The 18,691-nt window shown below is 39.3% G+C and overlaps 1 protein-coding gene across 1 annotated transcript; it reads right to left on the reverse strand.

Moving 5' to 3' along the window:
- Window positions 1–15,941: 15,941 nt before the first annotated feature.
- On the reverse strand, window positions 15,942–18,360 carry LOC130625829 (uncharacterized). The gene has a single exon (XM_057440944.1). It carries the CDS (start codon window positions 17,621–17,623, stop codon window positions 17,138–17,140), a length of 486 nt encoding a protein of 161 aa, XP_057296927.1. The 5' UTR covers window positions 17,624–18,360; the 3' UTR covers window positions 15,942–17,137.
- Between the last annotated feature and the right edge of the window lie 331 nt (window positions 18,361–18,691).

Genomic DNA, 18,691 nt, shown 5'->3' on the forward strand with positions numbered 1-18,691 from the left:
TATAATGGGAAACAGCTTAACACAGTTTTGTTCTAGAGAATTAATTTTGCACACCAGTAATGTAAATTACAAAAATACACCTTGAACATGTGGTATGATAAAAAAAAATTCTTCAAGATAACAAGGATAGCTTTAAATTTTATTCTAGAGTCTTCTTCTCCGAAGTGTTGTATCACAACTTTGCATATTAGCATTAACTAGCTTGTAAGGAAATGTTATTCATTAGATGTCAAAGTCAACACATGTAGTAAAAAAGTTGTATATTTATTACCCTAAAAACATGCACCACATGGCATACAACAAATGTTGTCTGAATATTCAAAAATATATAGTTTAAATGAAAATTGATGCTTTGAAAGTTCTGAAAGGCTTTCTTCTTAAAAATTAAAGAAGAACTATTCGTGTAACAAAAGTAAAATCTAATCACTAAAAATACACACTGATAGGAGCACAAAAAAGTTAATTAGAAAAATTATCTAAGAATTTAAAAACTGTACGTATGTTAAAAAATACTTGTTAATTTATTTGTGCCACTAAAAAAATTTAAGAGCCTGTCCAAACTTGAATAAATAAACAAATATCCGTCTACGCCCTTGTCGTACAGGGATGGTAAAATCGTGATTTTATTTGACTGCCCTTTTGTCTAGGATAGTATTTTATACAAATATTTAGTTTATCTGACCTAATTGTGGGTGTGAATGTACTAAGTATATAGTTTACCATGTAGAAAAAGTTATGTCACAATTCAATCCGTAGATGTAAGAATTCCTGAATGCAAATCAAGAAGTCGCTCACTCACTCACATATTGATTTTTAAGTGTCATTTTTACACTAAGAAAATGACCTACACACCCCTCTTAGCGTCCTAACAACCCGCAAGTGTACAAATGATGTTAAAAAAATTCAAAAATAGATACAAGTCACCAACACATTAATATTTGCTTAATTGACAGAGTGACTTATGTCGAAAAGTTAATGGATTTGATCTTAACATAAAGGTTGTTGTCTAGTTGTACAAAAATTTCTGTAGCTCAAATGGGATCTTTAAACACTATATAAACAACTTTTGTGGTCCCTCCTGGAAAGAATTAACAGGGTATGTGCCTGTAATTAGTGAGGCTAATTACCAATAAAACACAGATATAAGGGGGTGACTGGCTCATACCACTGGTTTTGTATCTTTGTAGATCAACCCAACTTTGTTTACTTATTTTTCATTCTTTAAATGAAAACATTACATTTCCATTAGGCCATAAAGGCGTTAATCCATAAAAGATGTAGAGCCGCCACAAAGCTGGGAAGCCATCAAGATGGTAAAAGAGTAATTCAAAAAGGGGAAATTTTAAAGTTGTTCCTCTAGCTAGCTTATTAAGATTATAAACACTACTGTAACTACATTAAAAGTACAATTAGCTAGCTAGCTAGCCATTGCTAGCTGCAGCTCTCTAGATTAGCTTGCTACTTAGCCATAGCTAGCTACAATTATTGATACTATGGTAAGAAGACTCAACCTAGCTAGTAGGTAGCTATGCAAAGCAAAACCAAAATTCATTCTTTGTGAAGCTATTTAGTTAAATAGCTAAAAGAATAAAGATTGGGGAGCTTTATAAAAGGTAAAGATTGTTACAAATTAAAAAAATAAGCCACATAAATACCCATGAACTTAATAATAAATAAAGCCAACGGATCAACAAATCTTTCGTCCATTCATCTTGAATAGACAATAAAAAGTATGAAATGCGCACGCGCGTAACAAATCTCCCCGATCCCGTAACTAATCTCCCCTAATTCGTAACTAATCTCCCCTAAAAAATCCACGTAACAAATCTCCCCTACGGCCGGCGTAACGAATCTCCCCTAAATGTAACGAATCTCCCCTAAATGTAACGAATCTCCCCCAAAGTTCCGTAACTAATCTCCCCGTGAATCTCCCTATCTATCTATCTATCTATCTATCTATCTATCTATCTATCTATCTATCTATCTATCTATCTATCTATCTATCTATCTATCTGTATAGGTAAATAGGTTACGTTTTCTACCTCAAAGAAAAGTCATATTATAAAACCGCGCGTGATGTTTGAAGGGCTGCCAAAGGTTATTTTATATTTTTTAATAAATTTGCAACAAGAAAACCTAAAAGTTTTGTAAAAGTGTTGCGATTAAAAAAAAATGAGCAAGCTAAAGTTAAGATAGTAGGAATCGTAACCTACGTCGTGGTAAGTAGAATTAGGGCGTGGTATGGGAAAATATTGATTATATGGGTAAAGATCATCCTACCACGCACCAAAATAGCCCCCTAATTAATTACCACCATTCGCCATTATCCAGTTTTTAACGATTTTTTAAAAAAAAAATTCGAGTGCAATCACATACATAACATACCCCTTATCTTTTTAAAAGTAGGTCTTTTTTACGATTTTGGGGGCTTCATGTTTGCACTGTCACTGTGTAAACGTACTGTGTCAAAAAATCTTGAAATTACACATGAACATTCTGCTAACATACACTGGCATTCGTACCAAAGGATTTGACGTGTAGTCACTTCAATTAGGATTTCTGGACCTGTCTGTTAGAGGTACCCTCGAAAATTTAACACGTAGTTAACGTAACCTTTTCAAGATATGCACAACAACAACAAAAATTTCTTAAATTTTGATTATTCTTCATCAAATCATGTGGTTAAATACTTTTTAAGTTTGAAATTGTGTTTATATAATTGCTTTTTGATATTGCTACTCTGTTTCTAGTCGGATGTATTCTTAATATTCTATCGATGAGTTACGTTATCGACCTGAGTATAAAAATTGCGCATATTAACCCTTTTTGTGTCTATGAAGGCATATGAAAGAGAATCTCTTTATTAGCCAAGAAAAATAAATATATGTGGTAAGAATTAACGTAGTATTATCTCTTTCATCTTGGTGTTGCTGTCTTACGATCTATCACAGCATGGAAGTGGAAAGGTCGCAGACTTTTCCTACGGCGCGGAATCGGAAAAACGATCTTAGTGCACTCTAGTTTTCGTATTGTCTTTGTAAGAAACAAAACGGTGATAGACATAACAAGAGGTTATTATGTGAAAGGTGTTTCTATTAATTTTTTGATTATGTGTCGTCAACCAAAGTTGAGGCTAGTATATTGAGGGAAGGGGGATGCGGTAGTGCATTACCGCTAGGAGGTGGGTGTTGTTGGGAAAAACATTTTCCTAAACAAAATTTATCGTGTGTTGGCTTATATTTCATGACGTTTGTAGGAATAATTTCTAGATAACACAAGACAAACAAAATTTATGCATTAGACGATGACTGTCAGCAATATTTTATGCTGACGTCAGCTTTTTTAATCAATATTCCAGTTTTCAAAGAATTTTTTACATATAATTTCGTTGTCATTTATAACTTTTAGCACTTCTTTTCACATCTTCCTGACAAACACAAAAACAACTACTTTTTGGTAAACGTTGGTATTTCGCGCTGGCTGAAATCGTTAAAATCCATCGTGAATAATGTACAAGTACGAGTAATACAAGTAAAGTTTATAACAACAGCGTCAGTGTGAGATCATTGCACGAAGACGATCACTTTTATTGTAATCGCCTCCTACTCCAGGATAAAAACCACCGTACTCTGTAATAGCCAAACTAGAGGTTCTTATCGCTTTTTTCGGTTGGGAAAACCTTTGAGATTGCTACGCAATGACGACGTATACAATTTCCAACATAATTTCCTATTTAACAATGTTTAGACAGAATAATAAATATTGAACTATTGTTGATTGTTGCGTCATCCTTTATCTCCAAGATTTGTTTTGGGAGAAGAAGAAGAATCTTAATAACGCTACTTAAATTTGTGCTTTGATGTCTGCTTTGTCTTGCTGTCTATATATAAAAGCCAAATCATAATATCGCAAGTATAATTGTTAGTGGTCAAAACTGCTATTGTATTACCCACAGTTTTTATAATAACGTGCTGTTCAAGTTATAATACGGATGCGTTATTTACAGACTCGAACATGTTAAAAATATAGTAGCGTGACCTAACAATAGTGCTGCGCCATTAACCGGGACATTATTTTACCTTCTTGGCACACGCTGCAATAAATGACCATTGTTACTATTCTCGACTTTCCCTCACTTTTATGACAGTATGTTGCGTATTTATTTGAAAGGATATTTTTGTTTTTATTCCAATTTGTTTTAAACAGATGAGGACACTCCCGCTCTTTACTGCAGGGTACTTTACAGAATACTGTTGCAAAATTAAATAGACCGTTCCTGGAGTTTAGCTGATACTTTTCGTTATAATTTCGTGATTTCTAACCGACTTATTAAGTACTAAATTTAGCTAGATGTGGCACCTTTTCCGGTTAGGAACCCCATTTAATATTTGTCCCCTACGGTAGTATAACATTTATACTTCTTTTTTCAAAACGCCCATTTCCCCTTAACGAGCATAAAGGGCGCTTAATCGTGCATTTATTGACTGCTTTTGGTTACTTATTCAAAAAATTCACGAGTTACGTGGCATCACCTAGGCACATGGCAGTTCTCCCTAACGGCGACTCATAACACTCATAACGATAAAGGCAATGTAATAAGGATTCACAAGGTACACGTTTTTTGTTATAAGCAAACGATGTTAGGGTGAATGATGAATAATGTAGCAAATTACGGAAATTTTGTTCATTGTTTTTGCATAACTAAATATATATATAGAAAAATAACATACATAAAAATGTCAAGTGATGCACATAAAACATAACTTGTATACTGCAAAACGATATAACTATTTTTAACAAATGGTACTTATTTTAATCCATACTCTTGTCTCAGCACCGTTAAGAATTAAAACGTGCGCTACAGATCTTTTTTTTAACGAAACATAAGAATTCAAAGAAAATGAAAACATTCTCGATACATACAATGAGGAGCGTTTAATAGTGGGAAAAATAATTAAAAGTGTGCGAAACTACACCAAATTATAGTTAAATGTTTCGTACAGTAAAGGTAGAAATAAAACAGTTTAGAGACACTTTCTTCTGGAACTTTTTCTGTACTACAAGCGCTCATATTTAAGCCTTGTTTGTATTTGCGACATGTCAAAGTTTTGTAGTACACGTTTTGCAACAGAGCTTGATTCGAGTGCACGTTCTACTCTATTGATGGATTTTGGTCCAGAACGAATGATCTCGGCACACTTTTCGACAATGATGTTAGCTTCAACATTCGAAAAAATTTTTTCCTTCCCAGAAACTGTATTTTCATAATCATCATCTTCACTTTCTTCGTCAACATCTTCGTTTTCACCATGATGCTTATCTACTATATCAAAAACAAAATTGTGTTTTCGCAACAAGAGCACACCACACACTATTAAGCCTTAACTAAAGAAATATTGGATCGGGCTGCTTTAAGTGCATAAACTTTCGCAACAGAAATATTCGCGAATTGTAAATTTCACAAAAAAATTGCATTTCGCGAGTTTCTGCCTGTGAAAGCCTCAGCGCTTTTTTCAAAATCAATTAAGCTAGCAAGTAGCACAACACAAACATACCTCCTTTTGACACAGATTGTTTGTATTCAGTTGCAATAGAGGAGCATGAGTTGTCAACAGCATCATTACCATCTATTAAAAGATAGGAAATGAATTCTTTTAAATTTAATAAAAAAACAGGCACAATTTTCATGAAAATCTTTATATTTATACTAACGTAAAACAAATAAAAGTCACCAATACAACATATAAGAAGAAAAATGCGATAGTTTTAACCTACCTTTCTCCTCTTCCGTGACTCCATAGCGCCAGTAGCTTCTCAATTTATCTAAAATCTGCCTATCAGACAAATGAATAAGATGGATAAACTTTTCACGTAGATTACGTACATCGCCAATTCTGACAGATTTCGCAGTCAAAAACTGCTTAAATAGAGTCTCCAACTCCCCGACTTCGGCATCAGTCCACGTTTTCTTTTTTTCGTAAATATTTGTTTTGCCACGTTTGTTGAAAGTTTCCTCCAAGGCAGCTGTACCCTTAAGGGCATACTTTTCCTTTTCTATCAAACGGTAGCATTTTTTGGAGGTGTTCTCAGAGTGCGTCAACAGGCTAGCAACATATGAAGCTTCACTTGGATTTTTATCTTCAATGATGGTGGATCCAGACTTTTGAAATATATTTGAAGTGATGTTTTTCCTCACTGGCGGATCGTTTTCACCATAAACACCGGACCTTTTCCAAGTGCTATTAATTTGTTTTGATATTGCTCCAGATTCTAACATCTTGCCATTATATAAAACAAAAACATTTTCAAAGTCACTGTGTATCTGACTGCGAATTGAATCGAAAAAAATTAAGAGCTGTTGGTACAAGGTTTCTCTCGTACACAGATTAACAGGACCGTGTTTCCTAAATGTCTTGTGACGTTTTACTTTAATAATATATTTACCATCACGAAATACAGCAGCCTTCACCTCATCGATGTTCATGTTGCTAGGCACGCCAGACCTCTGACAATTAATTATAGTTATTTCCGTTATGAGAAAATCCCGTATACACGCATATTCTTGACGAGACAAGGTGTTTTCTCGGTAAGGGCTACGAAAATTTTTAATTATCGAGATAGCCTCCTTTGCACTGGCAGACTCCTCATACCGTTGGATCTGCTCAGGCGTGATAAGCACTTGTTGCTCCTCCATCTGTCTCTCAAGCTGCTGTATCTCTACCGTTCCATTATTAGATTTGCTCCATCGAGATACACTAACTTTCATCCTTAAAATCATATCTGGTGCTATTCCAGGTAGATGGATCTCCTCAGTAAGGAGAAAGTCATAGAAGTGTGGCAGTGTCAAAATATACCGTTTAATGGTTAAAGCTTTGTATTCCTTTGTCTTTTCGGCATACGTTGTCAAAAAGGTGTCGCGAATTTTATATTTTCTGACTAAATCACTGGGATATGAGGAATCCAAAGCTGTCCAAATATCTCTCAATTGCTGCTTTGACTGAATAGCACTCTTTTGGCAACTCTTCCCTCCATCAACTTTCATAAAGTCATCCATGTAAAAATCTTGTTTGAGTGCCTTGATGACTTCGTTTTCAAAGTTGTTCTTTTCGTAGGTTGCTATTTTCTTTAACGCCCAGTTGGTACAACAGAGCGAATCTGCCTTCCAAAAAAGGTTGAAATTTTGTAATCTTCTATTTTGTCGATTTTCTTATTCCTCTAAACAAACCTATGAGCGTCTCGATCTGCTGGTCGTACCTACACTTTGTGAAACATCTGCTCGATGTCCGCTATTAATGCATATTCCGAGGAAGACTATATAGAAGACATCCAAGATCTATATGATCTCTATAAGATTTTACGCCTCAGTAACATAAGCATGCTCTCCACAAGACATTTCGAAGTTTTAGAATTCCCGGTGTAGGAGGAGCTGATGTCGACATGTATATAGGGATGGTGCGACCAAACGTGAAAACCTTGATTGAGGACCAGGTAAAAGATATGCGTTCGGGGAGGTACATTTGTCCCTGTGGAAAACAAACTCGGAGAAGGCCAACGATGAGAATATTGAGGTAAAAAAAGTCTTCAAAAGTAAAATGGCCTCAGTCTTCCAGGGTAGCAACGTGGACGACTTGCTGGATAGAATGTTTGCTCAGATTAAAACACATGTAGAACATCCAGCACTACCCCAAAGCGGATTCACCATCAGTCGAATCATACACCGCGATGTAGACTTTCATAAACTGCGGTTAACGAGAGGTTCGTCATATATAGCGCTACCCAAGTGGATACCTTCGAAAAAGGCTATCATTAACCCGGTAAATGAAGACGAGGATTGTTTCAAGTGGTATATCATAGCTTCATTACATCATGAGGAAATTGGGAGGAACCCGAATCGAATATCTCAGATGAGTCCCTACGCAGACCTCTATAATTGGGATGGTATAGAGTTCCCTACAAGCACTAAGAGTATATAAAAGTTTGAGGACAATAACAAGGACATTGCGGTAAACATCCTATATACAATGGGGAAGAAGACCAACATCCTACGTCGATCGGTGCACAACAGACGTACTAAGGTGGTGACTCTTCCGCTTATCATCGATGATAAAAAGACCCACTACACGGTTGTTAAGAGTCTTTCACGACTCTTAGGCAGTGGGACATCAAAAAACACAAAATCGATGCATTTTTGCCTGAACTGCCTACATCGCTTCAAGACGGTTGAGTGGAGGAACAAGCACTAAAGATATTGCAAGGACCACGAGGCCGTTAAAATAACAATGCTAACAAAGGCTGAAAAATGGCTATTCTATAGAGATGGTCAGATGCAGATCAAGGTACCCTTTGCTATATATGCAGATTTCGATAGCTTATTGATACCAGTAGAAGATGCCAGGGAGACTAAGACAAAAAAGCTGAGGAAGCACGTACCGTATGGAAGTGTACCAGATTCCCTAACAGTGTACAGGGGTGAGGACTGTGTGACAACGTTCGTGAATCACCTGGAGGATAAAGTTAAAAGGCTATTCAATACCTTCCCGCAGCAAAATATGCTGCTCTAACGGAGGTCTTGAAAAGAGAATATGACGAGGCATCGATATGCCACATCTGCCAAAAGCCATTTGACGGTTGTGAGAATAACCACAAAGTTCGAGACCAGCGGCGCATAACATCTGCAACATGAAATACAAGATACCTAGCCATATACCTGTGATATTCCACAATTTAAGCGGATACGACTCACACCTGTTTATCCAAGAACTGGGTGAAAATACGACACACAGGACATCGGGTGCATCGCAGAGAATACCGAGAAATATATCAGTTTCAACGTTAAAATCAAGGTACCACTGCCAGGTATGGGGTATGCCGATGGAGAAACGTATAAAACCATAGAGATTAGGTATATCGATAGTTGTAGATAATGCCCTCAAGTCTAGAAAAATTGGCAAGCAACCTCATTGGAACAAACGCCGCTGGAATGAAATGCTGCCACTGTGCAGATACCTGTCTTCAATTCCATAGCATAGACACTGAATACATGGCAAAGTTTTGGTGTAAAAATTGCGATTCGAATACCATTAAGCAACTTAATTGGGACCAGGTAAAGGCAAACGTCCCATCCATGCTAACGTTCATCGACAAAGATGATACCTTCAGGCTGATTCTTCGAAAAGGCGTGCACCCTTAAGAATACATGGACGATTGGCAGCGATTTGAAGAGGCACAGCTATCTTCCAAGGATGCATTTTACAGCAAGTTAAAAATGAATGGGATTAGTGATGAAGATTATCAATGCGCAAAAATAGTATGGAAGTGTATAACCCCGGAAGGTGATAGCTTCACCATGGGGGACTACCATGACATATACCTGACCATAGACGTCCTGCTATTGGCCGACGTGTTTGAAACGCTCCTAGACGTGTGTTTGACAAACTACAAGCTTGATCTTGCACACTTTTACAGTACACCCGGATCGGCATGGAAGGCGGCACTTAAGTATACTCGAATCAGGCTAGAGCTCCTTACGGACCCCGATGTTTGAAAAAAGTATCCGTGGAGGTATAACCCAAGCTGTACACCAGTATGTTAAGGCTAGCAACAAGTACATGGGAGACCAGTATGATCCAGAGGTTGAATCCTCCTACCCCCAGTGTTTAGATGCGAACAACCTATACGGATGGGCTATGAGGTAGGACCTACCAACAGACGACTTCAAATGGGTATCGAACGTCGAGGCATTTACAGAAAAGCGAATCGAGAATTTCGTTATGGACAATAAGCATGGGTACATTCTAGAAGTTGATATCGATTACCCCGAGAGGCTACACGACAGGCATAACGGGTTGCCGTTCCTACCCGAACGCAGGACGGTCCACAGGGTAGAGAAACTAGTACCAAATTTAGAGAACAAACCAAAGTACGTGGTACATATCAGAGGCCTTTACGAGGCCTTAAAACCTGTGCTTAAATTGAAGAGAGTACGCGGGGTCATCCAATTCAACCAAAAGCCATGGCTTAGGGGCCATATAGATCACAACACGAGCCTGAGAACAACTGCCAAAAACAAGTTCGAGAAGGATTTCTACAACCTGATGAATTTGAGCGTGTTTGACAAGACGATGGAGAGTATTAGAAATCACCGCAACATTCAGCTGGTCACCAATGAGGACAAGTACATGAAGCTCGTGATGAAGCCTAATTTCAAGAGTGGAAGTCGGTTTAGAAAGCACCGTTGAAAAGGGCAAGACGGAGGTCAAGATGAACAAGCCGTATACATTGGTCAGGCGATACTAGATATGTCAAAAATGGTGATGTATGAGTTTCACTATGATTTCATACAACCCAAATACGGTAGCAAATTGCAACTGTGCTACATGGACACAGACAGCTTTGTATTCCACATACGAATAGAAGACTTTTACCGTGACATTGCCCAAGACGTCAAGACACACTTCAATACGAGTGCCTATAGTGCGGAAGATAAAAGACCTCTTCCCGTAGGGAAAAACAAGAAGGTCGTAGGCCTCATGAAGGACGTTAAATGGAAAGATCATGACAGAATTCATAACTCTTAGGGCCAAACTATATGCCTACAAGAGCCTTAAAAAAGAGATCGGTGATCTCAAAACGAAGGGCATGAAGAGATGCGTAACCAAAAAATCCATCACCTTTGATGACTATCGGCGATATCTGGAAGAGGGCGTTGACGTCTACAAGAGCTAGGTGTTGATTCAAAACAAAAACCACCAAATCTACACCCAAAAGGTCAACAAATTAGCCCTTAACAGGGAGGATGATAAAAGGCTTGTACAACACAATCAAATTACGACACTTTCCCGTAGCCGTTACCGCCTGATGTCTACGCGGAAATAAAGGGAGGTGTGTTTGCATATCGCTATACTTTTACCGCATGCACTGATTGCGTTTTGCTTCTTTCAATATAGACGTATAACAAAGAGAATGTCTGATATTGCACGAGTATTTGACAATGGCTCTGCAGAATACGAACAGATAGAGAAACCTATGGATAGACTCCAAGTCCTGAAGGAAGCCCTACGGAAGGGCAAGGGCCATCTCCTACCTGAAAAATGCACAGAAGGGTTTGTCAACAAGGCTCCAGATGAGGCCATCGACAAAGTCCATAACGTGTATGTACAACGTGAGCTTCAAGAGAAAAGGGAGAATACCACAAAGGCGTTGATTACCCATGTTATTAGCCTGTATGCAAATTTGAATGGGAACTTCGTCGACATCGACAATGTAGATGAATTACGTCGAGATATCGAAGAATACCCTATAATCCGACACTCTATGACAGATCTTGGTATCCTGGTGTACTGCACCATAGGAAGGTGTCTTGCCCCAGTCCTGGTGGCATGACACACGGCGAGACATATGTCTAAGAAAAAGGAGGATGCAGAGACTAACGAGGAAGAGTCTCGGATGGTGGTATAATAAAAGGAGTGGGGAGGGACAAAAACAAGAAGAGAGAGTCATTACAAAACCACCAAAGCATCCTGGTCGTGTGGCCCAAGGACACAAGTTGGCTGCACTGATGAAGAAGAGGAAGGAAGAAATAAAGCAACAAGAGGATACTGTAGAGCCTGCAGTCAAAGCCTCTTCTGGGACAAGTTCCGTACAGTCGGTTCACATCTATGGGGCCGGTACGCTGGCCGTGCTTGCCATAGGTGTCGGGATATGGTGGTATAGGTCCGGAAACAAATCTCAAAACATCACACCTGAGCCCCAGCAGGGAAAACAGGATAAATCCCAGCCAAATATCGAAATACTTAAGATGCATTGGATTTTTTCAAAAAATGACACTAAATAAATGGCAGCAAGCAACGTAACCCCTAAAGAGAAGGAGATTCTGGACATGTTGTACGAAATAGTCGTAGACCTTAGTTTCACCCTTGCCTATGCCATGGCAGGTAAGGAATGTTTGGGTATAACAAGTCCATCTACAAGAATGGATACAAATGACGTTCTTAAAATGGTGTTGTATTTTTCTGCAGGTCGGGCGGGCCGTGAGACGGCTGTGAAGAAGGGATGGCTCCCCGCGAGTATCGTGCCAAAACCTAAATGAGCGTCTAGTAAAATTTCTATTTCCCATGGAGAAGATAGAAATCAATATGGAAGGAACCAAGTGCCCCAGACAATTTTAAGGTCAAGGTAAATGGTCAAACTACAAAAACATGAACATGGTGCCTAACTGGAAAGAAAATGTCAAGGGGCAGCACATACGCACCGGCTTCCACCCTCTATATGAGCTCATGACTATCTGTAGAGGTTATATTGAAGCCAGTTTTCCGAGGTTCGTACCTAGGTGCTCTAAAAGCATTTGCACGTTCACCATAAGATACTGTTTCAGTATGTGGAAACTGGAAGGCAGCCCACGCTCGCCGAGGTTGCCAAGGCAATAGACAAGGCTACTACCTGGATAGTAAATAGAGATCAGGGCATGTTCAAAATGCAAACACATTCTAGCCCCCGACAAGTTTATGATTAGGGGCAGTAGTCGAACAAAGAGTTGTATAAATTGCCTAGATAAAGCCAAGGGAAAACGGCGGCGTATCAAATGCAAGGACCATGTTATCGAACACAAGGTAGACGCTCTTGCTATTGACAAAGAGATTAGAGGGCTTCAACAGGATCGGAATTGTCTACTTCTATATACACTGTTGACATATGACATTATACCCGGTACATTGAACTCATCGGAGAGAGCCAGGAGAAGGCACTACTAATCCAAAGGTACCGCAAGGTACTGCGATGCCTACAGGGAAAATTATCCTATCCTACTCTAGCCATCGAATATAGGACCCCAAATACCAAACTCTGCCCTGCCTGTCGAGAGTCCTTGGTTAATAATCACGGTGGCGTCTTAATATGTTCCTAAAGTTCACGACAGAAAATGGAGCAACTACTAAATAAATGGATGTTGTGAAGGAGTCGCATACTTCAATTTTTACCGGCCCGACAAGTTGTGGCAAGACACAACGTGTTTTGAATCTACTCAGGAATGAGTATAGGAAGCACTTCCGCAATATAGTGATACTTTGCCCTACCCTGCGATGGAATACCACCTCTTTGTAGAGGGACTCGCTTTGGAAGGACTCTTACGTGTTTCTGATAGACCCCGAAAATGAACGTTTTGAATGGATCCAAAAATTGTCCTCATTTTTGGCGTCCGAGGGCACGTTACTTGTGATTGACGACGTCATACCTGATGAAAACCTCGACAAGCATCGGCAATCCCTACTTAAATTGGCTATTTCGGGAAGGCATCGCAAACATAACTTTTGGCTGTTAACCCAATCGTATACTGCATTACATAAAAATTTGAGACGTCAAAAGAAACAGATTTTTGCCTGGTACCCATCTAAGAGGAGTGACATGAAAATGATAGACGAGGAAACCAACCTTATTTCAGATTGGGATGATATCAGAGCCGAATTGAAAAAATCCAAGCATGCATGCCTATACGTAAGGCTTGAACACCCCGGGACCTGGAAGATTGGAATGACCCAAGTGAAATCTTCTGGCTTACGTTGATATATTAGAAAGATGTCATCGCAAGTTATGTTCAACACAGGAACCATAAGGACCCTGGTCAACAACCAGGATCAACCTATGTTTAAACGCGCTGATTTCGGACGTTTCTTGGTCATCGAAAAGAGTCTTATCGAGATATTCCCACCCTTCCACGCCGTGATTAAGGGTTGGTTACAAACCAACTACTAAAAGGAGATCAAAATAGGTATGACTCTTTTGTGACGTTAGACGACGCATTAGAGATTCTGCGTAGGTCAAAAAATCCTAGGGCGGTGGGCCTAATCAAATGGTTAACCCGGGCAGGTGTGAAAAAACTACAAGACCAACTTGAGAAGCAGCGCCAGGCCCTTGAGGACAGAGATATTGCCGTCGTTATGATCTTGACGGCAGAGATAGTCAGCTCATGGTACTCGAGGACGAACGTGAGGTACGGACTAAGGAAAACGCAGGACTTAAAAAAAGATATGTTTCGCACAGATATCAATATGATACTGTGCTATGTGTGGTTGATAAAAACGATCCTCACGAGCATAGAAAAAAGGTATACATAAGCACTATATGATCCGATGCCAGCGTAGCAACTCGGTGCAAGAATAAACACGTTAAAAGCAATGTACCCTAATATGACAGCGAGGAAACCGGAATGCGATGATCCGAATGCTGTACATGCCTGGTGGCGATTCAGGGACCATACCCTAGGCATTGAGAGCTTTTACCTCAACCATTTTACGTTACCCAACGATGATACGCGTGATCTATTCGAGGGAATGTTTGACATTGATATGTCGTAAGCAGGCGCAAATTTCTCTTGTGGGTAGTAAAAATTACCGCATCAAGGGCAGGCTTTTAAAGCTCTTCCCTATTAACCCTTTCAGCTGTATGTTAAAAGGTAGTGAAATATCAAAAAGTTGGAAGCTTATCTACAAAGGAATCAATTTACAATCAGCTATAATATTCAGGTACAGGGTCAATGAAGGTAATCGATACGTTTTGGGCCCCTGATGTGCCGTAAGAGCTGTTTACTCAGACAATGAGTAACCTTTTTTATGAGAGACCGCTCTTCTTTGCGAGCAACTTGATGGCTTTGCTCCCGGTCCAGAGAGGTTCCGGGGTGTAGTAGATATTGCTTAGCTTTTCAGCCTCCTCATTGGTAACAATATGTGGTAATTCTTCTGACATTATATGTCAGAAAAACGTTCCTACAGATTCTTATAGGCAACAAACCCTAGTAGAGATAGGGAGCCAACAAGGAAGGCCAAATTCCCATCCTGTTGTTGCTTTAAGGATACTTAGAAATCTTTCAATTGCGGACATTCTTGTCTGAAGCAATGCAATAGCTGTACATGTCGTCATCCAATTCACGCAGGCTTTTACCGGCCTTTATTTGCAGTTCCCGCTGTTCGTTGAACCAGTCTAATTTGGCTTGTCTATCTTGTATCCGCTTTGCTTGGGCGGCTTGTAGTTGTTCCATCACCCTATCATGTCTTTTCCTCTCTGCCACACCGTGTCCTGCAAGTTTAGAAAATAAGAAGTTTGTGCCGCTGAATACAAATGCATTTATCGCAGCACCTGCTACGATAACAGCTATTGTCGCCATGCTCTATTTTGAGACAAACGATTGCCTTTTAAAATGTTCTCACTCATCCACATAGGTCGCGTGTTGGTGTAGTGCAGTCTTTTCCCTACCTCGACAAGCGATGGAGCATCCTCGTTTTCCTTATATTAAATTGGCACCTTGTGATCGATATGCCACTCCCCGTAATTGTCCCAATTCATATCCTCGGAAAGCTGTTTGTCAATATGGGCCTACAGGGTAGCGATATCGCAACCTAAGTACGCCTGGGAACTGAGCTCCTTGTTTTCCCTCAGGGCGTGGTAGGTTTGGCTTCTTACAACACCAACGATTTGTCCGACAGTGTCGCAAATTTGACAGGTGGATCTCCTTTTTTCATGCTTGCAAAATTGACTTTCTTTACGGAGATGTTTTTTTGCGTGGCAAATTTTCTCGGTTGCAAAATTATGGAAAATCATATAAATGAACATTTCTGGAGCTGTGATAGTCTTTTTGCTACAAAATCTATGTTGCAGATGTATTTTCATAGCATGATTTGAGATAGTTATTCTTCAGAATATGAGCATGATTGGAGTGAATTGTCACTTTACGAGTGCTCATTAATGCTAAAATACTTAAATTAGTGATTTGGACTCGTAAAATAAGAGTTACTGATGGGAAAATTTGAAAGAGGAGCAAGTTTGAACAAATTTTAGAGTAGATATTGAGTAAAGTAGTTTTCGTAATAATATTCATGTTTTACCTAACAATTAATCCGATACATACAATTTATTAACATTTTAAATAGTGTGAACTGTAATATAACACTAAATATGAGAAAATAGACTAAAATAAGAGCAATTTTGCAGCAAATAGTCATTAATGATAATACGCTTTATGCTTTTGCACAAATTAACATTTGCACATCGGATTATAGATATTCAAATACCCGAAAAATGCACAGCTTGAAGAATAGTTTAACATAAAATAAAAGAACACTTCGGGATTTTTGTAAGATACCATTCTATTACAGTTAGTCGCTAAATTTATTGCTAGGGACTATTAGCTCCAAACTTGCTCTTTTTTTCATATATTTTTTTGTAATCGAAAGCAGTAATACCTAATAAACCTATATCAATAAAAAATATTTAAAAAAATTGGGATTAAAATGGAAAAAATCTAAAGATTTTTTACCTCAAATCTTATGAAAGACTTTTTTGCTCCAGTCTTGCTCCGGAAAAGAATGACTTAATACTCCGAAACAAAACATTGTTTTAAAAAGGGAAAAAACAGGACACAATTTCAATCTTTTTCTAATTGTGTCCATAATTTGAAAAAGTTGTACGCTACAAGTTATATTTCTCAAGCCACGTCAAACTTAGTTATCCAAAATCTTGCTTTTTTTGCCGCGCAAAAACGTGTCCTTACACTCTTTGCAATAGGCCCTCACTTTTTTATCCTTGCAGATGCTTCCACCCCCTCAGGCTTTGCACCGGGATCTTCGCCTGCCATGTTCACCGCAGAAACTTCCACCCCCACACTCTTTACACTGATATCTTATCCTACCATGTTCACTGCACACCTGACTTTACCCACAGTCCTTACACGTTGTTCTTATCCTTTCATGTTTGCAGATTTCACTTCCCTTTCAGTCCTTTCAACGAGATCTCTGCCTTTAATAGGGGCATTTTTTACGTTCACGTGACGCCTTCCTTTTATCCGGGAAAGCTATGCACATTTTTGTTAGTTGACCATTCCCCTTGATCCTAAAATTGTCCAAACAAAGATAGCGCTTACATTGCGTGCAGCTCTTAGTCTCATACATATTGATTGGTTTTTGCCCCAGAGGACAAACACGCGTTGTGGTCACTCATATTCCACAGAATAAAGCTGTATTTATTCCAGCTGTTTGCCCTTCCTACAGTCCTTACAGCAAACCTTATGTCTCTCATGCTCACAAATCTGACCGCCCTTACAGTTTTTACAATAAGCCTTCCTCCTTTCATGCTGGTATATATCTCTACCGCATCATTCTTTACATTGAGACCTCCGCCTACCATGGGGGCATCTGTTACGTTCCCGTGATTCCTTCTTTTTATCCTGGCAACATATACAAATTATTGCCGTCTTTCCATTTCTCAGCACTCTAAATTCATCTAGGCCCAACACGTTTTTACACTTCGGGCAGCTCCTGGTTCCCTCTAATTGTTTATCCTTCTTGCATTCCTTACAGCGATACCTTAATTTCTCATGAGGGCAAATCTGACTATCCTTGTATTCTTTACAGCATGCTCTCCTGCTTTCAGTCTGGCAGATTTCACTACCCTTGCATTTTTTACAGCAAGCTCTCCTCCTTTTATGCTGACAGATTTGACTACTCTTGCATTCTTTACACCGAGATCTCATCCTTTCATGAGGACAAATCTGACTGCCCTTGCAGTCTTTGCAGATGCATCTCTGCCTTTGATGGGGACAAATCTGACTGCCCCCGCATTCTTTACAATAGGCCCTCATCCTTTGATGGTGGCATATTTAACACCCTGCACAGTCTTTACACTCTGATCTTTGCCTATCATGAGGACATTTGTTACGTTCCCGTTACGCCTTCTTTTTATGCAGGCATTTGATGCATGTATTTGTAGTTTGAGCATTTCCCAACACCCTAAATGCATCTAGCAAAAGATCCCTATTACATTTTGAACAGCTCTTGTTTTCCATATTGACTCATTTTTACCCTTGGAGGACAAACACGAGTTGTGGTCATTAGTATTCCACGCTATGAAACCTGCCATATAAGAGATTCAGCTGAGCATCCTGCAGAAGGTAAACGTAGCACCTAAAATCCCCAACTCCGTCGGCTTTCTTGGTCATATGCAATGTGATGCAATCACTCAGGCATTGTAGGGGTCTTCCGGAGCCATGTAGATTATCGTTAGGAAAGGCTCGGAAATCCTTGAAGAGCGCATATCTTTCGTTGAAGAATTGGCCAATTGCTATTGTGGGCACCGAAAATGTTCACGATCTGTTCGAGATGATCTTTGGGAAGCATGGCATGCGAATAGAGTTCATTGGGTTCTCCCTCAAAGGTGACGCTAATCTTCTCAATTTTCAGATTATTAAAGACTTCATTAACGCCAGAGATTGGGAAATGTATGTTCTAGCGCAGTCGCGTACGCGCACGCAGTGACGTCACAACAAATCCAGTACCATCCAATACCATGTAGTGCTCAGCCATGGAATTCAAGGGGTTATTCTGTATAATACAGTACATAGTAAGGGTATATCCCTAGTAAGTGATGACGTTATATAATGCAGCAAATGAGTCTAAAATTCTAGCGCAGGGGGAATTAAATCAATGCATGTGCAGTAGCTGCTCAGCAATCTTCGGGCTTTGTTACATATATACATATAAATGAGTCAGTTCAAGAGGCAATACACGTGCAACGAGGCTGTTGAGAGTATGCCCTGGGTGCTCATGGATGCCCCTAATGGGTTCAAGACGCAAGACATGTGCGGCAAGGCCGTTGAAAAATATCCCTACCTATTTAAGTGTCCCAAAAAGGTTCAGGACGCGAGAAATGT

Source organism: Hydractinia symbiolongicarpus, chromosome 14 (assembly GCF_029227915.1).
Source record: "Hydractinia symbiolongicarpus strain clone_291-10 chromosome 14, HSymV2.1, whole genome shotgun sequence".
NCBI classification, from domain to species: Eukaryota; Metazoa; Cnidaria; class Hydrozoa; order Anthoathecata; family Hydractiniidae; genus Hydractinia; species Hydractinia symbiolongicarpus.

Bases quoted from the DNA above. Each gene is read 5' to 3' on its own strand.
- LOC130625829 (XM_057440944.1), bottom strand. From the start codon at position 17,623: ATGAGGGCCTATTGTAAAGAATGCGGGGGCAGTCAGATTTGTCCCCAT.